At 43.1% G+C, this 26580-nt stretch overlaps 2 protein-coding genes across 2 annotated transcripts; one reads left to right on the top strand and one right to left on the bottom strand.

The window, feature by feature from the left end:
- Positions 1 to 403: 403 nt before the first annotated feature.
- On the top strand, positions 404 to 14960 carry DIS3L (DIS3 like exosome 3'-5' exoribonuclease; the record flags this gene model as incomplete). The annotated part of the gene is made up of 17 exons (XM_079540982.1): positions 404 to 533; positions 2562 to 2715; positions 3418 to 3546; positions 4469 to 4604; positions 5440 to 5616; positions 6249 to 6327; positions 7226 to 7405; positions 8187 to 8356; positions 9093 to 9254; positions 9937 to 10184; positions 10678 to 10770; positions 11614 to 12147; positions 12806 to 12960; positions 13059 to 13234; positions 13466 to 13611; positions 14391 to 14565; positions 14640 to 14960. 17 exons carry the CDS (start codon positions 404 to 406, stop codon positions 14958 to 14960), a joined length of 3165 nt encoding a protein of 1054 aa, XP_079397108.1.
- A 1261-nt stretch (positions 14961 to 16221) lies between these two features.
- Positions 16222 to 22156, bottom strand: TIPIN (TIMELESS interacting protein; the record flags this gene model as incomplete). The annotated part of the gene is made up of 7 exons (XM_079540622.1): positions 16222 to 16379; positions 16725 to 16922; positions 19141 to 19204; positions 19700 to 19822; positions 20236 to 20311; positions 21109 to 21202; positions 22021 to 22156. 7 exons carry the CDS (start codon positions 22154 to 22156, stop codon positions 16222 to 16224), a joined length of 849 nt encoding a protein of 282 aa, XP_079396748.1.
- Positions 22157 to 26580: the final 4424 nt, after the last annotated feature.

Raw genomic sequence — 26580 nt, 5'->3', positions numbered from 1 at the left:
AGCTCCTTTCCCCTTAGTTCGCTCCTGCGTCTCTCAGAGCCTCCTCTCAGCTGCAGCCAGCCTCGCTCCCTCAGTCCGCTCCCGCCTTTCCCTCAGAGCTGCTCTCAGCCCGTTCCCGCCTTCTCCTCAGCTCGCGCTTTATCCCTCAGCGCCGCTCTCAGCTCGCGCCTGCCTTGCTGTCTGCTCGCGCTTTTCCCTCAGCTCGCGCCTTTCCCCCAGCGCTGCTCTCCGCCCGCTCCCGCCCATCGCCCAGCGCTGCCTGCACCGCTCTCGCACGCCCCCAGCCATCCTCCCCACCCCTCGGCTCAGGCCCCGCCCCGTCCTATTGCACCGCCCCTCGCGCAGCGGCCCGGGATCTCCGGCCTGACCGTTTTGCGGCTCGCCGCTCGTTGCCGCCGTCCGAATGCTCCGCACGGAGAAAGTGCTGCAGCTGCGGAGCCAGCAGGGCCGCTCGGTGCGCGTGGTTCGGGAGCATTACCTCCGGAGCGACGTGCCGTGCCGCAGCGCGCTGTGCCGGGCCGGCTGTCCGCGCGGTGAGCGGGCTGAGGGGACGAGCCGGGCCGGGCCGGGCGACGCGGGCTGCTGTGTGAGGGAACAACTGGGGCGGTGCGCTCCGTGCTGGGCCAGAGTCGGGTGCGATCCTTGGGCTGAGGGGATCCGGGCGGGCGGCGAGGCCTGAGAGAACCGGCGGGAGCGGAGCGGGGGATGGGCGCTGCGGAGCGGAGGCAATGCGCGGCGATGGGAGATGACGGGCGGCACCCAGTACAGCGATGGTACCGATTCGGGGTGTTGAGGAAAATAAAAAGGGAACCGAAAGGAGGTGTTGGTCGATAAAGGATTTAGCTGTAACAGCTCGGGGAGGTGCTGAAAGGCCGGAGCGCAGCGGGAAAGGTGCCTTTCTCACCTTATTTCCTCAGAAGGTTGTCTAAAAGTGTGTTAATTTCTGCGTGGTGGTGATTATAGCGTGTAATAAACCCGGGCCGTGCTGTGTGCTTACAGCAGGGCCAAGCCAGCATCGTGTGGCAGCTGTAGTTGTGTATCAACAGGTATTTCTGTTCATAACGGAGCACAGTGCTCCTGTTCTGCCTCCCATCCCAGCATAGGATGGCCTTCTGAGGCACCTGAGGCTGTTATGTACTGAGGTGCTGTTTAGCATGTTGTAGATCAGCTTAAAATAAAAGGTTCAGAATTTCAGTTCTTTCTGAGCTGCAGCTGACACTGGTGTTGTCACTTCAGTTCTCTGTGCCTGTTGGACATAAGGGCAGAGGACAGCACAGCATTTTAGTGCCAGCTAGGATGTCAGGGGGAGTTAATCACTGCTCCCCTGTGGATCTGGGTGCCACAGAGATGTGCACTGCTTTTGGCTATAAGTTACAGACCAAAATCTCACCCCCCTGCCCATGACCAACTTCTCTTTGAATGTAAATTGTGCTGCAGATCAGTGCCAGAATACATCCCTGTGTACTTATTTCAGGTAACTCAGAGGTAAGGTGAACATTTGTTTTCATTCCTGACTGCACACCGTGCTCAAACTTTCCTCCTCTGCATAATTCACACCTTGAGATACCTCTAATGGCACCCTGTGCCTACCCAGAAGTTATTGTGCTCTAAACATATGGGTTAGGCAAGGATAGCTTAGTGTGAGCAGATTATGTAAGACTTTGAGTGACATTTTACTTATAATGCTTTTCTGAATTAATTAATATTATCTTTTTTATGTGCAATCTGCCATCATCCATTCCATACCTTCAGTGTAAGGTGTAGCCTTGGCACTGTGCACAGGACTGCCTGCTGGATTCACACTTGGTCCTGTGACAGTTTCGAGGAGACACATGAAAATAACCTGACACATCAAGGTCTATATCATCTTACCAAATACAATTTCCCTGCCCTATACTAACTACAGAAGTACCATTTTTATAATGCCAAAATGGATAAATCAGCAAATACAGCAGAGTTAATGCCAACCCAATCAAATCTTTAGTAATTAATTTGTGGTGACATTTTAACGTTTAAGGTGGGTTGGTTTTGAGGGCATACTCATAAGGAATGGAGTTTCCTTAGAGAATATTGTTGATGATAATAGTCCAGATCTCAACCTTTCCTCTTTGAGAACATCTCCTTTTATCTGTATTCTTATGCGTAAAGATGTAGGAGAAGAGCCTACTCTAAATGGATAGTGTTGAATAGAGAGATCTGTGGGAACACCACACCTATTGAATGGTTCCATGAAAAGATTTTCTGTGGTCTCTTTCCTTGTGAAAGTGGAGAGAAGAAAAAAGCAATGTTACGTGTTTTCACAATGAAGTTGGGTGTTCTTCACTCCTTTGGATTGAATTCACACTACATTTTGGCATTAGTGGATAACAAAAGGGTATTGTCACAGACTGTAGAGATTGCAACACAGAATTGTACCACAGTAGTCACTGTAGCTTTGTTCATCTGAGAAGTACATGTGCATGCCTTTGAAAAGAGGCAACTCTAATTTCCTGGCACTTATTTTCAAGAAAGCAGTATTGCATCTGGAAGTTTAGATTTTTAACCTCTGCATTGTATTTTAGATGGCAAATTGTTATCGGACGATGTGACTCATTACGTTGTCCCAGACTGGAAGGTCGTTCAGGACTACCTTGAGATTCTTGAGTTTCCAGAGCTGAAAGGTATCATTTTCATGCAAACAGCATGTCAAGCTGTGCAACATCAAAAAGGTCGCAGGTACTTGTCCTATAACAACTTGTTTTAATATAGATTGAAGTAACTTACTGACTTTGTACAATATATATTTAAACAGTCACCCTAAATCAGAAAAAATGCTGTGCTTAAGTTGTTCTTAGGTCTTTCAAAAGACCTAATTTAATTTTACAGAAGGAAAAGAAAGGTGATCCTTGGTGATCCATAGGCACCAATGCCTGTAATAGTTTCTGCTTGATAGTGGAATCATTAAACCTGTAATATTACTAATTAATCAGATGGCTTGTGACAGCAATAAAGGACTTTGCAGAAACAGTGTTGTATGCCACAACTAGATTTTGTGCACCTTTTTGTTCCTGCTGTACTACAGATGGAGCGCTCATCTTGGAGGACCAGTCAGTGCTATTACATGGCACTTACCAGACATTAACCTGTGTATTGCCAAAGCATCTTGTCTCTGAAAAGACAAGTTCCCACACACTTATAATGTTTGAGGGGGGCTTACCAGGAAACAAATGTGTTTAAGAATCTGAATATTTGTAACACAATTAGAAAAGCTTGCTTATAGATTTTTTAGGCTTTATCATCAATAGTGGAATTTAATAAATGCATTTCTTTGTGTGTGACCTTAGTTCTCCTTGAGTTTTTCAGCTGTATTTACAGATGAAAATAAGTTGCATTATCAAACAAAAGCACAAGATAATATTCATCTTTTCTGTTTTCCAGACAGTACAACAAGTTGCGAAATCTAACAAAGGACACTCGCCACGATTGTACAGTGTTTGCTAATGAGTTCCACCAGAACTCTTACCAGCCAAGAGAGAAGGGAGAAAGCATGGAGAAGTGGCAGACCAGGTGTGCTTTAACTTATATAGCACTGCACTGGATAACATAATCATGTTGTATTTAGAGATTTGGTTTTGTTTTGCTCTGCATAGGCCTGGAACAGTTTACAATAATTGTGAAAGTCTAGATTGCCTTTTTGTGATTAAGAAAGATTAACATTGGTCCAGTAGGAAAATAAACAAAAATGTAATAATGCTGAGAACAAACACACACTCTCAGATCATTTTCAAGTTGGACACTGTAAGGATCAGAAAGATCAAGGCAGTGAAATAGCAGTAAAGGAGGTGTAATAACAAAGGAACTAGCACCAATGGAAAGGTGTTACAAAGAAAAGGCACTCACCTGTTTCTACAGATTGAGGCTCACAGGGAAAACTCCCCAAAAGAGGGATCTCCAACCAGAGATTCTTCCCTAGTGGCAGTCAGTCCTTAAATGAGGTCTAAGAGAGGTGCAGCCAGCTCCACCCCTTCCTGTCCCACTGCCTTCACTGTGCTTCCAGGGCTGACCTGTCCTTTCCCCACGTGTTCAATCAGTGCTTCAGGCCGTGACTCAACAGTTCCCGTACAGACAGCCATTTGAAAGTTTTCCTTAGCATAATAAATAGATTGAGCATACTTCAAATCCTCTTAGATGTCATGTCTCATAGCCTGTTTAGCCCACAGAACTTCTGGCAGTTCTAACTAAATTTTTACAAGCTTTCACTCAGGAGTAATACGTTATGTTGCAGCTTGGACACATGCTGAGAAATAAGCACTTCTTCTGTGTCTTCTGAGTGCTCATACATGGCACACCATTTCTTTTTCAGATATAAAGATGATGTAACTTGGTGTGTGAAAACCAAAGTCTCATTTAAACAAAGTCTGCAAATGTCTTGCAAGTAGCAAATGAGATATTCCAGAAATCTTACTTCAGGCTTTGTTTTTTTTTCTAGGAGTATTTACAGTGCAGCAGTTTGGTATTATAATCATTGCTTGGGTCAGATGCCGGTTGTTATGGTAACAGAAGATGAAGATGCTATCAAGCAGTACGGAAATGAAACAGAAGGAGTGTTTGTGATTTCCTTTAAGGTAACATGCCTTTGAAGGTTGCCTTTGTTGTTCATCAGAATGACCAAACAAGTACTTTAAAGCTCAACGCGTCGTGCAAATCATTTCAGAGTTTATGTGTACTGCAATGCTGCCTCATGATTATGTTTATGTTTATGAAAGAAAGCAAAGATGTCATGGGAATGTCATCAAAAATAGTGAGTGAGAAAAATGGAGAAATGAGAAGAAAAAGAGCAGCCCTTTCTATTGTTTTATTATTTTTTTTGTAAGAATTTGGCACTGAGAGCCTGTAAGTGGTTATCCCAACCAGCTGTCTGAATCTGCAGTGCAAACAGTCCTTAAACAGACGTAACCTAAATGTCCATCAGCATTGCTCAGACAGTGTCTGATAGCCAATAGAGGCAAATTTAGGATATGCTGATGTTTGAGAAGGTAATTTATTCTTCTTTTAGTTACTGCTTGTATTCAGCAGGCCACGTGAATGGCAGGTTTATGTTTAGCTGTGATAGGATGTTGAGTAAAACCAACAAGGTTTACCTCAAAGTTATATAGAAAGGATTACATGTGTGTTTGATTTCTATGAGGCAATGGAAATTAGTTCTAATGTGGGATAGAGAGTCACATGAAAAGTGTAAATATAATAGGTTGCCTGTTGGATGGTTTTGTTGTGGCATTCTAGAATCAGGATGAATCTGGAACGATTGGTGGTGCCTAGAGCAGGCAGTTACCACTTGGAAATGTTGTTTGAGTATAGCATGAGGCTGCCCTCGTCCATTATATGCATATCAAATGAAGCATTATTAAAAGAGCAGTGACCTCTAAATCCTTTCATTTTTGTCCATATGTGTGCACACAGAACTACTTGGATAACTTTTGGCCTGATTTAAAGGCTGCCCATGAACTCTTTGACTCGATTCTTCAAGCTCGGCGCGAACGGGAGATTGAAAGTCAAGAAAACAATGGAAAAGAATATCCTGAGCACTTACCCATGGAAGTATTGGAGGCTGGGATCAAATCTGGGAGGTACATCCAGGTAAACTGCGACTTAGAGATCGTACACAGAACAGTGCAGTCCTGTGCTTTGCTCTTTTAGTTGCCTGAATTAAACTGATTAGATGGAGAAACATGGATTGGTGGGAAGAGGGAAATAAAGTTACTCTGGGAAGGCAAGAGTAAGAGGATGGGAGGGATTTGGACTCTCAATGTATTTCCTGTACTTCATCTTGTGAACAGATGGAGAAAGAAAAAGGAAAATTTGTTATTGGGGATCTTCCTCTAGGTTGACTTTTGATAGTAATTTGTTCTTTGCTTGACAGGTTTGCGAGCAAGGTGTAAATAGCATATGAAAAAATAGAGCTTTCTTTCTTAATATTTAATCTCCGCTATTAGAGCAGGCAGTAAAAGTAATCTTACACTGCCTGTGCTTTGAATAAAAGGTTCTTCACCAGCTTAAAAATGAGCTTTTTAAAGAATTTGTGCTTCTTTCCTAGAAGTGAGTACTTAAAGTCTGTTCTTTCTGTGTGGAGAAAACAGTTATGAGAAAGTTATGTCCAAAATGACCTAAATAGCAACCAAAAGTACAAGTAAGCACATTTTTGTTTTATTTCAAGTTGGTTACTTAGAGGTGTGACTCTTTCATTCTTTTTATTGATTTATTACTTTTAGGGTGCACTGAATGTCAATAAGCACAGAGCACAACTGGAAGCTTTTGTTCGACTTCAGGGATTTGGCAGCAAAGAAACAGGTGAAAAGACAAAGAAAGCATTCAGTGACTTCTCAGCACTGCCTGCACTTTTCACATGAATCCATGTAGCCACACATACATACATAGCTGTTCAGATATTAAACAAGATGAAAGCTAAGATACTGTCATGCTTGTGTTTTCTTTTCACAAGCCAGAAAGGAGGATGGACATTAATCCAGAGGCTGAGCCTTCCAAGAAAACAATGTGCTGCATATCCCCTATTCTTAGTACCTTTTGCCATGTTTTGGACTCTTGTCCTGCTAGCAGATTTCTCTAGAGCTTTTCTGAAGTTGAATACTGATGCAAATCGTTACCTTTGTGCTTTGCTCAAACTTCAGATGGCACCCATTTGTTGAGATAAGCGTTTGCAGGATTAGGGAGCTGGTCACTGTGATCGTACAGGAAAAATGCCTTTCAGATCAGATCACCAGTATTGTCCCTCTGCTATGAGTTAGTAATAAATACCTTCTAAAGAGCAGCACACTGTCCTCGCACAGCACTCGCACTGTCCCAGTTTTCACTAATAAGTACTTTCAGATGTTCCTGCAAGTCCCTACACTATTCTATATACAAACCCTTTAGTAGAAACTTGCTTAATCCTGCCCAGAATTCTGCAGCAGTTGAATCAAGTTTAACTGTTCTGTGTGTTTCTAAACCTGCTGCCTAAGAACAGCGAATTCATCTTAGCCTCTGCTGTGTTACATTAAGAATTAATATCTCTTCTTCTAAGAAACGGGAAAGATTTTAATTTTCTTGCAGTGTTAATTACTTGCCAGTACTGCCTTTGGAGAGAGGTCATATTGCAAATATACTTTTCTGTAAACTATTATTTCAGCAGAATGCTGCCAAGGGAGGTGGAGGAATTAATAGTTCAATTTATTTTTTATTTTTGATGTAGAGCTTCAAAGTGACATCCTTATTTATGGGGCCAGAGCTCGAAACCGTGCGATCCATGGTGATGTGGTAGCAGTGGAGTTACTCCCTTCCCATGAATGGAAAGGAAGGACTGTTGCCCTGTGTGAGAATGAGACTGAGGACAAAACACCTGCAGACACCACTGGGGATCCCATGCCCACAGGTAAAGTAGATCAAATTATGCAATGGTTTATTAAGATTACCTCACTTCCTTGGTCTGATGTGTGTTGCAGTCTTCATTATGAGTCCTTTTGCTTGGATTTCTTTCACTGTCACATTTAACATACCATACTAAGTTCCAAGTGCTTATGCCAGATGAAAGCATTCTAACATAGCCCTGAAATAAACCACTGGATTTTTTACTAAATGTGAAATTCCATTCTTTAATTTATTTTCAGAAATAGTTCATTTATTCTAAATAAATTCCTAAAGTACTGAATTTTACATTCATTGAGTTTAAGCATTTAATTTGAGAAGATTACAGTTGACTGAAAACAGGAATATTACAATGCAAAGATGTTTGCAAAGGCTGACAGTAGATGGTAACGTCAGCCTGAACTCCAGCATTGCTATAGAAGGCATTTGGGGTTCAGATCTCTTGAATGAGGAGACTGACTCTAGTTGAGAAAGCTGCCAGCTAAGATGATCTTGGCCTAGAGGATTAAATCTCAAATACTTTGCTACCTGAATACACACTATCATTCTTTACAGCTCTACAAGAGACTAACTTACATTAGGATACAGAGCAATTTACAAGGTGTGCATGTGTCCTGTGCTCTCGCTGTTGATTATATAAAAGACAACAGCATCCTTTTGATTCCTTGATTTTAAAGAACAATTAATGATAAAGATTTTTAATAAGTAAGTGGAGAAGTGTCCAGCTCCTATTACAGTCTAACATTCTGTACTATGGAAACTTATTTGAAAATGTTCCTTATTAAAAGGTAAAGTTGTTGGAATCATTCAAAAGAACTGGAGGGATTATGTGGTCACTTTCCCCTCTAGAGAAGAGAGCCAGTCCCAAGGCAGAAATGCTCAGAAAATCCTTGTAACACCTTGGGACTACAGAATTCCCAAAATCCGGATCAGTACCCAGCAAGCAGAAGCACTGCAGGTAATCTGAAAGAAGTATTTCTCTATTCTGTGTTTGTACGGTGGGTGTCATATGCTCTGATGATGTTTTCCAAGGCAAAAAGACAGGTAAAGAATTATTAGTAAAGTTAAGTTTGTAAAAGCAGTTCAAGTTCAACATAAGGAAGTGTTCAGTTTCTGACAGAATTGTCTCACCTTCAGGTAATAAACTCTATTTGAGTTCTGAATTTGTGCCATAGTCCAGGTACTTTGGGTTGTTGAGTTTTGTGCTTTGTTTTCTGATAAACTGAGGTCATACTAGTAACCCCTATGCCTTTATTGGATCACTGACTGTAACTCTGGTGAAAGTGCAGAGAAGGGCTTTTCAGTAAGCTGGTAACAAATTGCAATGATTGACCTGCCATTGCTGGAGAAAGAAGAGAGATCTTTGCTTTTTGTTCATTCCAGCTGTCTTTAGTTTGCAATGCTAAGTACTTCACAGGCAAAGGCTAACAAGTAAATTCTGATTGTGAAGAATATTTATTTATGTCTTGGTTCTGCCTTTGTTTTTTAATATACCTGGAGGTAGAGATTCTCTGTACACTGACAGTCAGGAAAGAAATGTAGTTCTAAGTAGCTACATGCTTCTCATTGTGGGTTTATTTTTCTTTTCTATTAAGATGCTTAGAGCTGTCAGTCTCTTTGGATTACAGTTTGCCTCTGAAAAGTGTTTATGTTGATTGCTTGTCTGTTTTAACAGAAGAATTGTATTGTTGCAGGAGTACAGAGTTGTTGTGCGCATTGATTCTTGGGAATCAACTTCTGTATATCCAAATGGACACTTTGTGAGAGTTTTAGGAAGAATTGGAGATCTCGAAGGGGAAATAGCAGCTATTCTGGTGGAGAACAGCATTTCTGTTGCTCCCTTCTCAGAAATTCAGGTCAGTCTTTACGATGAGGAACATTTTCTGTTCATCTGCAGGCTCTCGTTGTTCCAAGAGCTCAGCTCCCTCTGGAGCTGAGTGCATTAATTGCCTCCAGATTTTTGAAAAATGAAAACTATTTATAGAGTATTTTTCTGGAATTGCATTTGGACGGCATTGGTTTTAGGGACACTATAAATTCTCACATCAAGAGGGATTTTAAGATAACCTGTTCATGAACAGGAGAGAATTACAAATTTTTAATTCTAATTTGATGTAAAATTTTAAGATATCGTATTTAAATGTGTTTATACAACTGATTGCAATGGCCAAGACGTGTTGAAATCACTGTCTTACACCTTTGTTTCTGACCAGGGCAGCAGCCAGCTGTCACAGAAGTGTTTCCATTGCACCTACAGTTAACTGAAGAAAAAATTAAAAGCATGTAAGAAACAGCACACAGTGCTTGTTTGCCACAGCTGCAATATCCCTACAACAGTAGCAGCTGTAGCACACTTTCAGATTTTGTTTCCCAGTCTGACTTGGAAATGTAAGGAAAGAGGAATTTGTCAGGATGAAAAAGCTTACCAACACAAAACTATTACCAGATTAGAGAAGGAAAAGGAAATTCAATCTCATCTGTTGGCTTCTTTTTTTTGGAAAGATATAACTGTGTGTCCACCAATAATATTTTGTACAGATGAATGAAATGCCTGCGAGTTCTCCAAAGAATCCATGGAAAGTGAATCCAGAGGAGGAAAAAAAACGTCTCAACTTGAGAGATACGCACTTAATATTCAGCATTGACCCAAAAGGTTGTGAAGATGTGGATGATGCACTGTCCGTTAGAACTCTGCCTAATGGGAATCTAGAGCTAGGTGTCCACATTGCAGATGTAACCTATTTTGTGGCAGCAAATTCTTACACCGATGTTGAGGCAAGAGCAAGGTAATGTATTTTCTGAAAGTACAAACTGCCTGGAGCTTGGAAGTGAGGCCACCCTATGGAAACACCGAGAAGTTCTGTTAATTCTTTTGAGAAAGTTCCTACTTTCAATATTTTACCATGTGTTAATATGCCAGATACTCTTTCTTTCTGTTATTACTACTGTTTGGAGCTCAAACTTCTGAATCACATTATGAAATGTATTGTTCGTTGTAGGCACAATGAAATGTAAACTTAATATCCAAGGGAGATGTTTGCTATCATGTTAAACGGGTACATTTGGTACAGCCTGAGCTCTTTCGTTAATCGAAGTCGGAGATTCAGAGCAAAGCAAACTTAGACTTGAGTAATATTTAAATAATTTGATTTCAGTACTGCACCTGTCTGTTGTGTGCAAATACCCCTAGTAACAAACCATGCTACGTGCCTTGTGTTGCTGGTACTGTGGGTGCCTGGGGGACAAACAGAAGAACAGGACCTGTGTTTTATTCTTCAGGGCCACAACTTACTATTTGGCAGACCGTCGTTACGACATGCTGCCCTCAGTGCTGAGTGCTGACATATGCTCTCTTCTCAGTGGAGTTGATAGGTAAGATTTGCCAACATGTCTGAGGATAGAAATTCTTGCAATTTAGTTATTGCTACCATTATCTGTTTACTAATTATACGCATGCTTTGCATTACAAATCTTCAACTGAAAGAATAATGCATGCTTAAAAATAGCTTCTAATGCTACATTATTTAGATGAGGTGCACGCTTCGTAATCCTTTAGCTTGCCAAAATGCCATTTGTTTGATTGTGGCAATGCAGCTGATTTTTTTGATGAAATGAACTACCAACAGAATAAATCTGATACAAAAACAAGGTTTCCTGCCTGTTAGCCCTGTTGAGATCTTCAGACAGCAGAGTTATGGTGACTGCTTATTCATGGCGATGACTTTCTCAGTGAGGGTCAACAGGAAATGTGAGGTATCCAGCTGTCGTTCCTTGTTCAGTTTTATAGGGCTTAACTCAGCACTGCTGCTGGGAACAAAGGGGATGGTTATTCTTCTGCAGCTCTGCCCCCACTCTTTGATTGCCAGTGCTGCTTTTGAGCTGCCCCTACCAGTTCTGTCACCATACAATTAATTGATTTCTCTAAAAAAATTATGAATTTTGTTCCACAGTTGGACTGTGCATGCTTTGTGGATGCACAGAAATAAAAAATGTTTCATCACTTGTTACAGAGTAACTGTGCATGCACGGGCTCGGAATTACTTGTTACTATTTGTCATCCAAGTAGGGGAGAGTCATAGAAAGCTGAAATTAACTACTGCAGCGTAATGGTGCTTTAAAACGGATGGGCAAAGAAAATCAGCACAGGATGAAATCTGTATGTTAAGTGTTAAGTCAACCAGAACTGTTTAAAGAACTGTGATTTTTGTTTTTAAGGTATGCTGTAAGTGTCCTGTGGGAACTAGAAAGAGAGTCATTCGAGATACTGAGAGTCTGCTACAACAAAAGCATCATTCGATCTGCATACAAGCTGGCCTATGAAGTAGCACAGGGGTTGTTAGATGGGGACACGAGTGTTGCTGATGATATCCTGGAACTCAAGGACTTGGATGAAAGAACAAGAGAGAAGAAATTGTCTGAACTGGTTTGGGCAATATCCAAACTCACTGATATAGCACGGCACATGAGAGCTAAGCGGGACAGCTGCGGTGCTCTGGAACTAGAAGGGGTAGAAATCCGAGTGCAACTGGATGATAAACAAAACATTCATGATCTCATCCCCAAGCAGCCACTGGAAGTGCATGAGACTGTAGCAGAATGTATGATCCTTGCAAACCACTGGGTGGCAAAAAAGATTTCAGAAAGCTTTCCTCATCAAGCTTTGTTACGCCAACATCCTCCACCACGACAGGAATTTTTTACTGACCTTCAAGAATGTGCCAGTGCCAAAGGTTTCTCAATAGACACACGGTACTTTTACTGCTTAAGCACTTTAATCAGTTTAGCAATTAACTGCTTGACTATGTTATTACTACAAACCATTACTGTTCTGAATATCAATGTTAATAGAGACTACACTAGCAATTCTTAATTTATTTCTTTAACCATAACCTTTATGTAAAATGACACTCTAAAGAGGCAATGGCTGTGTTTCTACTGGCTGGACTGAAAATGGCAGTAGTTGAATCATTTTTAGACACACCTAAGGAGAATTTGGTCAGTCCGTGAGTAGCAGTTAAGGTCTGTAATAGCATTGTTTGCACTGTATTTCCTGTAATAGTAGCATAAAAGTCTGGGTTTAAACCAAGCTAATTCTGTGCAGTGCAATTTTAAAAGATACAGAATAATTTATAATGACTCTGTTCTATGAGAAGACTGTAAGCCTCATGGTACAGAGATATCAGTACATGAGGTGTGTCAGCAGAGCCTTTTGTTTGGAAGCCACCTTTCCAGCATTTGTGCTCTCCTGTACAGAGCACACTTATACCCAGCTCAGCATCTGCTCTGTACCAGACAAAAGAGGGTTTTACTCTAGATTCTGGTTCTCCAAGATGCAGGAGTTTAGCTGTAGCCTATTACTATGATCAGAGAAACATAATTTTATTCAGAATTAACACTTTTTTGACAGGTCTAACAAAGCATTGGCTGAGTCCCTGGATAAAGCAGATGATCCATTGGATCCAATTGTAAATAGGCTGTTGCGATCTATGGCCACTCAAGCAATGTCAAATGCATTGTACTTCTCAACCGGCTCTTGTTCTGAGGAAGAGTTTCATCATTATGGTATCCTGTCACTCGTTATGAAATTCCTGTTATTCCTGAACTGCCAGGAGGAGTTGATTGCTTTGATTGCTTATTATTGCTTCCTTTTTTATTTGTAGGCCTTGCTTTAGATAAGTACACTCACTTTACTTCTCCTATTAGAAGATACGCTGATATAGTTGTCCACAGACTCTTGATGGCAGCAACTCTGAAGGAAACTAAGGATGTGAAGGATAAATTGTTCAGTAACAAGGATCTTGAGGAATTGTGCAAACACATTAATAACAGGAACAGGGTAAGGTGGTTGCTGTGTGTGTCTGTGTTTGCACGCTACCCAGGGAGAAAGGATACCACTCTACTGAGACTTCTGGGTACGACGACATTGCAGCGCTCCTCTTACATATGATTTTTTTTCAGGGGGTTGGGGAAAAAGTAATGGAAAAATATATAAAGATCACAGCCATACAGGCTTCTTAGAATATTTACCTGTCCTTTTGTCTTCTCTTCTTTTGGGGGGCGCCTGCAGGCAGCCCAGCATGCTCAGAAACAGTCTACTGAACTCTTCCAATGCATGTACTTCAAAGACAAAAGCCCAGAAACAGATGAGCGCTGCATAGCAGATGGAGTTATCTACTCAATTCGAACAAATGGGGTGCTTGTTTTTGTGCCAAGGTAAGCTGAGTGGAGCTTGGGCTGAGACTAAAATCAGTTGCTTCTGGAATGCTGTGAGGACACCTCTGGTCCTTGAGAAAGGAAGCATTGACTGATGACTGCATTTTAGATTTTCTGTAGATTATAACAAGTGATTTTTCTGTTTCAATTCTGAAAAGGAGCTGCTATGGAGAAAGGGTAAGGCTATCCTGCATAGTCTATTTATTTCAGAACATTAAAAGGCTTTTGGTTGCAGAGACAGAACAATGACTGGAGAAAACATAGTTTAGTTTTAAATTTTCAAGTAAAAAGACCATGCATTCATCAGCACTCCTTCCTTTCACTCCAGGATGTGGTGTAGCAGGCTGAGAACCTCTTTTGAACATTTGTGCAACACTGCCCTTCTTCCATTAGCTGGGCATTCCGGGCTCCATCCAACACATAAGATAATGGGTTACTGACCTTCATTTCTGCTTTGCTGCTTTTGAAAAAGCTCAGTTGCTGTCTCATCCTGTTCTTACATACTGTGAGGCTGTTTATGAGTGCTGTCAGAAACATCACTGAAGCAGGATTATCAGGCTGCAGTGTTTGCCCTTTTAATTTTGCTTTCATGTAACCCTAGCTGGGCTTCCTTTGGTTCTCAAATTAGCAAGCTAATTTGTTTTTTTTATTAACTATTATTAATTTTTTATTAACTATTATTTGTTTTTTTAATTAACTTAATAAAATTAGCTAATTGAGAAGGTTTTTGAAGAATTTCTACCCTCATGCCTGCACTTCTGCTTTTTTTTTTTTTGTAGATATGGAATCAAAGGTGCTGCTTACATGAAAAACAAGGAAGGCTTAGTCCTCTCCTGTCAAGGTGAGAGAAGCTGTGAGTGGAAGCCTGGGTCACTCCAACGGTTTCAGAATAGAATTACTTCCACTACAACCGATGGAGAATCGGTTACGTTAAGCCTCTTCGATCACATTACAGTGAGTACTTATTTCTGACCACGCTATTTCCTTTTGCTTTCTTCAAATTAAGTGATTTTTAAATTGCTTTTAAGGTGAAAATACTTGTGCAGACCTCCCGCTGCCACGCGGACACAATCAAACTTGAAATAATCAAGAACAGCCCATGCCAGAGTTCAGCCACAGAAGTTTCCAAGAAGAATTCTGGTGTGGTGAAATCTGACTTAGTCAGAGCAGTCAGTCAGTCTGCAGAAGCACTGCGTGCCCAGGAAAAAGCAAGAAGTGCAGGAATTGAGGAACAATGCCTGGAGTACCAAGAGTACTGCCAGACAAAGGGAGCTAGCTTATACCAGCTGCTGGAGGAGATCAGGGACTGGGCTCTGTTGGATGTCTCAGCTGACGCGTGTAGTTGTTGATGCCCTGGTTATAGTTACTTTGTACAGTTTTTTAAAGTATATTTTAAAAATGAAGTCATTTTAATGAGATTGTGTATTTTAAATAAGAATTCTTTGTATCTGATTATGAGTACATGCAACAAAGATTTTACACATGATAAATCTTACCTTCCAGACTAAAGCCTGTGTAGTGAATCCTTTCGGTTGTTATTCAGTGAAAAAAAAAGCTTGCTTATCCCATCCTCCATACATTAGTTTCTTAAACCTGAAGTATTACTTTACCATCCTACTTACTGCAACTGGTGGTTCTTTTCCACTATACTGAGTTTTAACTCATACCTATATTCATTTAAATTAAGTTAAACTAAACTAATTTAACTAAATTAATTCAGTCACACTAATCCAGACCCTCCCTTAAGCACAATTTCCCAGCTGCACAGCAGGCACTGTGTAACACCTGCTGACATCGACTTGTGTCCCCTGCTTTATGTGCTGCATTGGGCCTCAGCTTGGGTTGAGTGAGTCTGCTCTGTGCTACTGGATCAGGCATCCTCAGGGCTCCAGCACAGCTGTCATCCTCGACACCAGATTCATTCCACAGAGCAGAAGATCGCACTGAATTGCTGCAGCTATTGCAGAAGACGGGAAGAAAACAGTTCTGTAACAGTACAGAGCTTCAAGCCAGAAAACAGGATCAGATAAAGTGAGACTAATTCAGTCAAAGCCCAAACATGATGTACTTGGCAGTGACTTGCAGAAATTGGGAAGTTGAGTTTAAACAGCCTCATACAAAAATTTGTTTGACTGCTGAAATTTAATTACTTCCATTTCATAAGAAACAAATACAGGTACTTGATAAGTTAAAAAATATCCCAGATTGCTGTTCAAGTATAGCACTAGTCTCTATTATATATCTTCCACTAAAGACGTGCACACACCAGTTAACATCTCAGTTAAATTCAGTTTGACATCAACTGAAAGATGTCAACGTTGGCCAGAAAACCCATTTCCTAAACAACGTCAGTAAAGGGACAAAAAAGTCTCGTATGCAGATGAAGAACAGGGTTCTGCTTTCCAATGCAGGGAGCAATTCACTGCAGTTTCAAGAAAACAGTTTTGACCAGCTATACAGATGTAATAGTTAAGGCTTTCCTGAAACTCCTGGAGTCAGACTGGAAAGAGCCAGCAATGTTTCAATACCAACAGTAATAGCTGGGGTCCTATTTAAGACCCCCCTAGAGTTGGGGTCCTATTAACAAAGTCATTCAAAGCACGAGGAATGTCATTGCTTTTCTCTGGCACACTGCAATTCTCTCTCTCCGTCTTCAGTTCCTGTAACAGCAACACTGGCCGCAGTAACTTGCGTGTCTTCTAAAGCACCAGTCAGATCCTGAGCAACTGGGATGTTAAGCTCCTCTTCTGGGTAACTAGGAGAGAGCTCTGATAAAGGAAAAACAAAATGCTTTCAGTGAGAAAATGCTGTTGCTGCATGCCTGATGACTGCAGTGTCTGTTGCCTGAATCACAGTCTTCAAAGAAAGCCAACTCCAGAAAGACCAGCAGGTCGGTCTCATTTCACCAGAGACAGACTGTGACCACTTGGCACAGCTGGGGAGAGCAGCTCTGACTTCTTACAGGGATCTACCTACAGGAATGCAGTTTAAGTTCAGGAGTTACAGCCTTCTACTCTCTAGAGAAGTACTAAGGACCTTTTGCTCAGCAGCTCAGCTGTCAGAACCTCTTGGGCCACTGAGCTTACACACACACACACACTACAACTGCTTACCATCATGCTGGGAGTGGCTGTTACACTGCATTTTCGCTTGCCTACGCTCCAAGGCTAGCTGCCTGTTCCTCTTGATTCGCTGCTGTTGCTCTTCAGTGAGAGTTGTACCCAGGAGAGAATCCAGTTCTCCTGCGCTCCCAGAGAAGGAATGTACATCTTCAGGGGCTGTATCCAGCCCATTGCTTCCACCTCCAGCACCTGGATAAAAGAATTGAGGGAGAGGGTCAGGAAGAGCTGACCCAGGCTGAACAAGGAAGTATCCCACTGAACGCAGACCTTCCACCAAATATCTATCAGAGAAGCATTTTAAGTAATTCCCGATTACGTTCTACATTTTGAAGTTGTATTGTTGAGAGCCAAAGATCATTGTGCAATTTTGTTTTAACTTGCAGTCTTCTCTCTAGGCGCATATATTTAATATTCAAAGTATAAAACAAATCAGAAGAAGCCAAATGCACAAAGTTCACACTTGTAAGCTGTGCCTGAAGCTTGAACAGACAGTAAAGTCAGGCAATTCTTACTGAAAGGCCAGACACTTTTCTTACCACTGTTTCGGGAAGCAGAAGGACTAGTTACAGGAATCACAGATTGAACACAGACGTGGTTTTAAATTCACTGTGCATTATTACAGAGATTTACTCATTTGCTAGAATTCATGCACGCAAAAATAAAGGCAGCCTAATTCCATTAGATAAACTTCACCCACCAACAAAAGCAGATGGCACTCCTGGAGGAGCACCTAAGGCCCATTACGTTTGTGCCTCTGCAGTACTTTAAGCCTGCAAACAGAGAAGTTAGCTGACAAAAGGTTTGGGTCTTTATTAGAATACTCTGAGCTTTTATTTCTAAGCTGTAGGACAGCCACTCACATTTTCCAGGTGGTGACTTACACAGAACGGCCATGGTTGGAAGGGACCTCAAGGATCATGAATCTCCAACCCTCCTGCCACAGGCAGAGCCAACCTCCACATTTCATACCAGCCCAGGCTGCCCAGCATCCCATCCAGCCTGGCTTTGAACACCTCCAGGGATGGACGGGGCATCCACAGCCTCTTTGGGCAGCTGCTCCAGCACCTCACCACTCTCTCTGTAAAGAATTTCCCCCAACATCCCACCTATATCTTCCCTCCCTCAACTCCAAACCATTTCCCCTTGTCCTGCTGTCATCTCCCCTTTCAAAGAGTTGACTCCCCTCCTGTCTGCAGGCTCCCTTTAGGTACTGCAGGCTGCAATGAGGTCACCCCGCAGCTTCTCTTCTCCAGGCTGAACAAGCCCAGCTCCCTCAGCCTGTCTTTGTAGGGAGGTGCTGCAGCCCCCTGACCATCTCTGTGGCTCCTCTGGACCCTCTCCAACAGCTCCCTGTCTTTCTTGTACCGGGGGCTCCAGACCTGGACACAGTACTGCAGACAGAGCCTCACAAGAGCAGAGTAGAGGGGGACAATCACCTCCCTGTCCCTGCTGGCCACCACTCTGCTGATGGAGCCCAGGGTACCATTTTCTTATCAGCCATACAGTTGCTAACGTGGCTCAAGAATATACCAGCACTGCAACACGGGTGTATGGAACCATCGCACAGAAGATCTGATCGCTCTACAGACACTGTCGGCAGGAACCATTCACTTCACTGTCTGTGGCTGCTCACAGCTGCATTCCATTTCTAGCAAATGCAGCCAACAGCAAAGTCAGCCACATGTCACCAGCCACCCAAAAGCACTGCCCACAGGGGAATAGGGAAAGTATAAACACCTGCCATGGATGTTAGGAAAGACTACAGAAATTCTTATTTCTGCTACAAGTTCCTTCCAAGCTACTGGGTGAACTCTGCTCCTCTCCCTCTCTCATTTTCATTGGAATAAAAAGCTTGTTTATTTCTGAAAAATAGGAAAGAAGAACAAAAACCAACAGCAGGCATACAGCAACACCAGTCCATACACAGCAGTACCCATAGGCATTACGGAGTCCTTTTGTAAGGGACTCAACACTCCAACCTCACTAACTATACTCACTAACTATACCTACTAACCAGAGTATAAACTCTATGCTCAACTCTTCATTTCTGCAATACTAAGATCCAAGACTCTTCAGACTGCACACTCATAAAGTACAAATTATGAGTACATTCACTTGGTAACTGCAGGAATGGTGGATTTCAGGATTTTCCTCGGGAAGATTGTTGCTAACAATGCCACTGATAAACACTTCCATAACACACACTTTCCACTTCCTTCCTCTGTGCAGGTAGCATTTTATTCTGAGTTTGGTTTTACAGCACTAAATTCTACATAAGCCTGGTTTGAAAGGAGGACCACTCAGCAATATCTTCTACAACAGGAAAATGTACCACGATCATTAACTTTTGGTTAGCAAGAAGGGAAACAAAGTTTTAAGCAGTGAACTGACAGCACAACAAACATACCTTCACTAGCTGTGAAGTCTTCATGTAAAATAGGAAGATCAAGTCTAATTCGTTTTAGGCAGGTCTGCAAGTGAGGAAGAATTACAACAGTGGTGCGTCATCTATAAAGAAAAATCTTGTCTTACACTGATGTGTTTTTAACAGTGATCCCAATTTTATGCTGTATTATTCTGAAATGATATTTCTTTCATTCATCTGTTCGACCCAAAACTTAAGTACCAAGATTGTTTTCTGTCATCTAACCACACAAAGCAACATTCTCATGAGCCTCCTAGTCCAAGTTTAATCATAAGTTCCTGCACTTCTATTCTGATTGCTTCTGTGTAAAGACGCTCTGTTAAAGGAGATCCTATAAAGCAGTAAAGTAATTTTTAAATGTACTCTTAAATACTTGAAAATAGCTTTTTAGAACAAGAGGATGAAATTAATTCACTGGAATACGTTACACACCTTAGCAGTACGTATAACTTGAATCCTCTGCTGTGCGCCTGCTCTCCTAAGCCAACTCCTCACACTGCTGAGCACTGCACAAAAGCAAACCGACAGGAACAATACATACCTGAACTTCCTTTTTGTTTCCCAAAGACTCTACTCTGTCAATAAAGTCATCAAATTGCAATTTTGGAAATAATCTATGAGCCCAGTGTTCCATATGTCGTAGAAGTGTCTTCAGATCCTCTGCCTTGAACATGAAACAAGATATCCAGCTGTTAGAAGCTGATGAAATCAGCCGACTCCAGAGGGAAATATTATAGTAATGTTTCTGGAAACACTGAGCACCCACAGCTTGAAAATCTCTTGAAAAAATCTATCTTGAAAATCTAAGTAATATGAATGCTTGGGTAATCTTCCATCCTACAGTCAAGTATGTAAGTGCAATTTAAAGCTATGAGAAAACGAGCAGTAAGAGCTCAGGAAAAGCACATGCATATTTTTTAAGCTTGCAACTACAAACCACAGCAGCATATGCCCAAATACTGTTAGAAAGCTGCTGTCTAATCAGAGTTTGATATCAATCCTCCCCACACCACAGGCAGCAATCTGTGCGTTTAAGCTAATCTTCCAGTAAACACCCCAGAATTCACCATGTCCTACCTCGTGCCCTTTACCCTTGAACTTCACGTTGTCAAACACGTGTCTTAAGGCAGGAAGTCCTCTTTCTGAAACCAACCTGTCAACATGCAATGGCAGAATTACCTGAAATCCAGCTTTCTCCTAATGAAAACAAAGGAATAAACACACATTCCCTCTTATCACCCAGAGCTACAAAAATCTATTCAGGACAGACAGAGAATCAGAAAACACAGAAAATAAGGCTGCTGTAAGACTCGAGAGTTTCTGAAAACACAGAATAGATACATCCAGAGCCCAGGCAGCTTTTGGATTTTGATGAAATGGAAAGAAAATGGAACAATCGCTTTCAGTACCTATATTGGCCATGTAAAACTTGATAGATAACAACCCAAGACTCCAACAGTATTTTTAAAACATAACATACCTGAAGCTTAGATATTTTCTAATCTCATGAGGAACTTAAGCCAGTTTTGGTGATAAGAGAAAGGAAAATATTTAAGTCCTTTACAAACAGTTTATCTACTTCGGATGCAAGTCAGGTGTCAGCATTAATTACACAGCACACCCTGCAGACATCAGTGTACTGAGGATTTATTTTGAAGTGCACTTGAAATAAATTAAAGAAATCCAGAATACGAGGCACAAAACAAAATAAAGAGGATACAGCTGGGTGAGTCCTATGCAGGAATAAAATCTGTTAACCAAGTTGTGAGCCAGGTACCAGGTACCAAGCAAAACTCAACAAAGTCAGGACTAAAAACAGTATTATATGGGCAGGTGAGTTAAAAAAAAAAAAAGAAGAGGTTGAGGTAGAGCATGCAACAGGCACTAGCTATGAGCAAGCAGAGATCACAGCCATGCACCAGCTCTATCAAACGTTCAGTTCAAGAGTACCTGTGAGCATCCAGTTTGGGTATTGATCTTTTAACTGCCTTCCGCACAGCTGCAGAAGAATCCTTTGTTTCCGACTGCTGGTTCCCATCTGGATCTAACAAAGAACATGACATACTGTAAGCACGCAGCACAAATGGCACCAGCTAGAATTCCACCACACAACCTAGGATCCTACCCTACCAAAAGGATAATTGTCACAAGCATTCTGCTGCAATACTACTCCAAACAAATGCCTGCATATTTCATCTAACTTCTCCCATGTGACTGACAGGGAGTCGATCAAGTCTCTGAAGTATACTAAAGAATGAACTTCTCTAACAGAGGGAAAATTTCTACTGTAAGGAATGTAGTCTTAGAACTTTTATGTTGCATTCCTGATGAAAATATATCGAGTAGACACTGCCAGTTTTAAGAGTTGAAAAAAACAACAGTCATAGGTTGCTATGTTTCCCAAAGTTCCCACTGAAATCTGGGAGAACCAGAATTCCAGCATCCCCTCCAATAACAGAGAAAGAGGTTACGTATGAACACAATCAGTGAGCCTTCTAGGAATCAGCTTCCATTCACCTTTTGACTCAGGCTAATACGCGTGCTTCTGACTGCAGCAGATAAGGCACCATCATCCCACCACCTCAGAACCAGCAATTACTTACTATCACACTGGTTTCTTGTTTAAGACTTTGCAACTCTAAACATCAGACATCCAGAAGTTAGACCTCTCCTTTTCTTACATCAAGCAATTACATACCTTCTGCTCACCTGTTCCACACAGGACTGCAGCAAGAACTTTACAAATACAATTAATATAAAGTAACTTGGGTTCACAATGCAGTGAAGTAGAACTCCAACAAAACTGATCTCACAGCACTTCATTCTCTACTGAAAAATCTCCAGGGTTCACAGGGTTCTCACCTCCATTAGCTTGAGCCCATTCAACATCGTTTCCTGGAGACGCAGGAGGTGGGAGAGGTGGAAATGTTTCATCTTCTGTATTCTCATAATCAGGGAGATCAAACAAGTTGTTCTCCAGAGGATCTATCATGGCCATGGATTAACTTCCTTCTCCTGTAGTAAACAAAGAGGGGCTGAGAGAATTGGGATAGGTCAGTGTGGGAGGAGAGGAGACTCGCAGATCTCATCACTCTCTTCACCTCCTACCAGGAGGTTGTGGTAAAGTGGGAGTTGGATTCTGCTCCCCAGTAACAGCAATAGGATGGGAGGCATTCCAGAATTCCACAACAGTGGAGACGTGGTCAGGGCCACAATGGGGGTGGGTTGGGATTGGATTTGGGGGTCTTAGAAGCCTCTTCCAGCCTTAACAAGTCTATGAAATATCAGAAGTGTCTGAAAAGGAGATAACAACAACAACAAAACTGCCACAGAAACAGACAAACATTAGCTATATGAGACCTAGCTCTTCCAAAGGAAGGTCTGGCAACCAAAAGGCAGGTTATATAAATTAAGTAGCAGATACTATGCAAGAGGATGACATAATCCAGCATTGCTGAGCCAAGTAAGGTACAGGCTTCTCACACTTCGCTACCTGGGAGTGGCGGCTGTGGGTCATTGCCAGAACACACACACCAAAAGCATTTCAGCTTTTAACACAGCTGCTTTCCACTCGCACTTCAGCGACCGAAGTCAGCCGAGGTGCGGGTCCCCGACTTACAGCTCGTCCCTTCAACCTGCAGGCCGGAGGTCTCCTCTCAGGCTCAGGACGGCTCCTCGCAGCCTGAGCACAAAGCAGTTTTAAGGACAAGCTCTCCTCAGACGGATTCACACACAGAACACCCGGGCGGCTCCGCCCGCACCGACAACCCGCGGGAGCCCGGCACGGCCAGACCACGCGACGCGACCCCCGCACCACCACTGAGGCCCCGCTCCCCTCACGCCTCCGACCCTGACGACTCTCCCCCTCCTACCGGATTAAGGGACGCCCAAATCGGAGGGCGGAGAGCTCCGCGCACAGCCCGATGAAGTCACTCAGCGCCACACGGGGCAACGGGGCCGCGCCGCCGCTCCCGCCTCCGGCCTCACCGGGCGGCCACGGCGGAGCGCGCAGCTCTCGCGAGATCTCGCACAGCCGAGCTGAGAAGGGCTGCCGGCCGGTGAGATCAGGGCGCATGCGCGGCAGCTGCACTGGGCTGCTTTTGGCGCCAAATCCACAGGGCGGGGCTGCGCGGTTGAGGTAATGGCCGGGCGGGGCTGCGTTGTGTGGTGACTCCGCTCCTGGGGACGGAGGTTTGGTTTTCTTTTTTACCTTGAGTTCATCGCAGATAACGATTCGGGTGATTGAATTATTCCCTCTAATAGGACCAAATCAATTTCAAGTACTTAATAAATGCATTCCCCTTCAGTCAGAGTGATTTTAACTGGGTTGAAGGCGTGCATTCCCAAATACACGAGCATCTCTTGTATTCATGAATCCGTTGGGCTGATCTGAGAAGTTTCCTCAGATGGTTGGAGCACACAGAAATAAACGTGTAAACACTGCTGTACATCAGGTGCTACTAACTTCCAACTCCATAAAAATGTATGTCATACAATTAAGGGAAACCCGAGGCTGCTTGGAGGGTGTTGTGCTGAACGCAACGATCACTTCATATTAAAACATATTTAACAATGAGGTGTCTGTGATACATCTGAGCCTGACGTGAATAAAATGCGCACGACGTGTGCGTATGTATATCTGCAAAGCATAAAAAATGACACATGGATTAAAGCAGAGGATGATTTAAAATCTCCGTGGAGGAGAACAGCGTTACATAACCCCCCATATTTACTGAATGGGTTAATCAATAAGTTTAATTAGCAGCAGCGCTGGGTGGCCAAGGTGGCGCTTTCCACTGCTGTGCTTCCAGGCGGGTGAGGAACGGTTCCAGCAGGCAGTGCTGCCTGTTTCTTTTTCCCCAGGAAGTGAATAAGTGGCCACACGCTGATGGAATAATAAGTCAGAGAAAATAGAATAACTTGCTTCGGTTCTAGAAAACACTTCTGTTTTCTGGTTTAGGTGCTGATGTTCATTATGTTAGATGTTCATTTCCATGTGCACTGCAGTGGAAAAACTGCAGGAAACTTGCTCCATATTTCATATTTTTGTCTCTTTGTCTGTTTTATGCTACACTTGATGTATGGGAGAGAAAATCTGCAAAATGAGAGATTGGATATTTCTGCATCTGAAGAGTTTTCCTGTTTACACAGTAGAAGTGTTCCCCATCCAATAAACCATTGGCAAAATGGGTATGTTGGTGCTGGTGTGTGGTGGGAAATCAGATTTTGCTATGTTATCTGAATTAAGGCGTTGGTGATTTATACCTTGTTAACCTCATATAAATTGTAAAGTATTTGATCACCTTAAATATTATCCTTTCCTTTTTATGCAAGAAGCAGGACACAAGGCAGGGGCTTGTAGGCCAGTTGTGAAAGAAAAGCGGTAATGAGAAGAAGTTTTTTTTTGACCTGTTTATGTTTACAGGGACACATTTCGGTTCTGTTTTTCCCAGTGGTGATCGATCAGTAAATCAGGAAGTCTCGCTGTTCAGAAGTCGTGCACAGAGATTACACCACCTTACATTTGTTGCCTTTTCCTGTGTGATCCACATTCAGAAAGACCTGTTCCTTTCACCAAGAACATCTGAACTCCCCAGACCCATTTTGTTTTGTGCTGGAAAACAGCCTTATTTTTCCATTGCAATTACACCAGTTGAACCTATTGGTCCTACAGAAATTCAAACAGACTTACAAATATTTCATCCATACGAAGCTATCGTGTAATCAGTTATCCAGGAAACAGTCACATGCCTATCTATATCAGCACGATGGACACCATTAAAAACGAGCAACAGCAAAACCCAAAGAAGGCAATGCTTTGAGCTAAGCCTGAGCACCACCTGTTGTTGGTCTCTGTGTGCATCAGAGGTGTAACGGTGCTGAGGAATGCAGCAATGGCAGAGCAGATACATGGGTACGGGCCCTGCAGTGCCATCAGCTCACATCTACACCCGTCAGTTTGTGTCTGTATTCAGTCAGTGTAACATCACTTTGTTTCTGTGCTGTAGATCTTTAAAACACAAGTTCAGTGTTTTGTCAAAGGCAGCACGGGACCGCATTAGCAATGTGAGGAGAGAGCTGTCCCTTCCTGGACATGGTGGGGGATCCACGTCCACGGGCTGCAGCACTGCAGAAACAAGGATTATATCTTTTCTACTTAAAAAGTGGGCAAAAAAAAAAAAAAGGAAAAAAGTATCATTTTTCTATAACAGACAAAGAACCTCGCTGGTAAGGTGAGCTCATTCTGTTGAAGCAAGGCAGCATTCTGCTTCTATCCTACAGCAGAAGGGCCCTTATTGCCCTTGATTGTAGTACTTGAACCTCTCGTTTCTGTGGATGTTTCTCTCTTTAAGCTCAGCCCCATCACAGAGCTCCATAAAGGCCTCATGGGAAGCCACGCACAGCACAGCTGCACAGAGACACCTGAAGTCAGCATCACATCGAGGCATGGAACACTCCTGTGGCCAAATCCGATCGTCCCTAACAGCAGCAGCTGTAAGCATGCAGACCATAGAAGTAGGAAAAAAAATATTTGGTATTTCATATGGTCTAGTAATGGATGGGGAGGTTGGTGGCCCTGCCTGTGGCAGTGGGGTTGAAGATTCATGATCCTCAAGGCCCCTTCCAACCTGTGCCGCTCTGTGATTCTGTGATTCGTAGACTCGTTTGGCTACTTATTTATTTTTTAACTATAATCTCCCTTTTTCCGTTTTTTGCTTCAAAGATTTTCTTCGGAGAAAAACAAGCAGCCATTCCACAAGACTGAAGTGGAGGCTGTAATTCTAAGTACAGCAACACGGGTACATTAACGACTGTGAGAGAAATAAGGGACGTGCTTGCTAACGTGTCGTTTAACACCGCGCTTTTCTCCGCGGAGGACACGACACCGCTGGCAGAATTCTCACCGACAGCCCGAACTTCCACCAAGTTTCGGGACGTGTGAAGCAGGGCACGTCCCCGCCGTGCCGCGCCGTGTAAAAGCTCCGCACCCAGAGCGGGTGGTGCGGAGCTTCACAGCGCAGGGCAGCGCGGTGCGGGCACAGCATCGGCTCGGCTTCACCGCCCTCAGTGCACACGCGCCCGCTGGCCGCGCCTGCGCGCCGTTCCGTCCGGGCGGTGTGCGCAGCCGCAGTGCCGGGGAAGGGCGCATTTTGAGCCCGGGCAGTTTTTCTCCGTCGGGAGCTGTCGGTACGGGGCTCGGTGCCGTTCCGCCGGGCAGATCGGCGCTGACGGGTCGACGGCCGCGCTGCGCCGGAGCGGCGGCGTCGTGGCCTCGGCTCCTTGTCGGGAGGCGGCCCCGTGCTGCTCCGGCGCTGAGGGGCGGCTCCGAAGTTTGCTTCGCCTCGGGAAGTCCCTCGGACCTGGCCGAAGTGGGGCCGCGGCCGTTTCGTCTGTCACGATCTGCGCCGGCCGGGGGGGAAC

Source organism: Tetrao urogallus (assembly GCF_951394365.1).
Source record: "Tetrao urogallus genome assembly, chromosome: 11".
Lineage (NCBI taxonomy): Eukaryota > Metazoa > Chordata > Aves > Galliformes > Phasianidae > Tetrao > Tetrao urogallus.
Note: the sequence above shows the minus strand (reverse complement) of the source record. Positions and strands in the feature narration are given on the sequence as shown.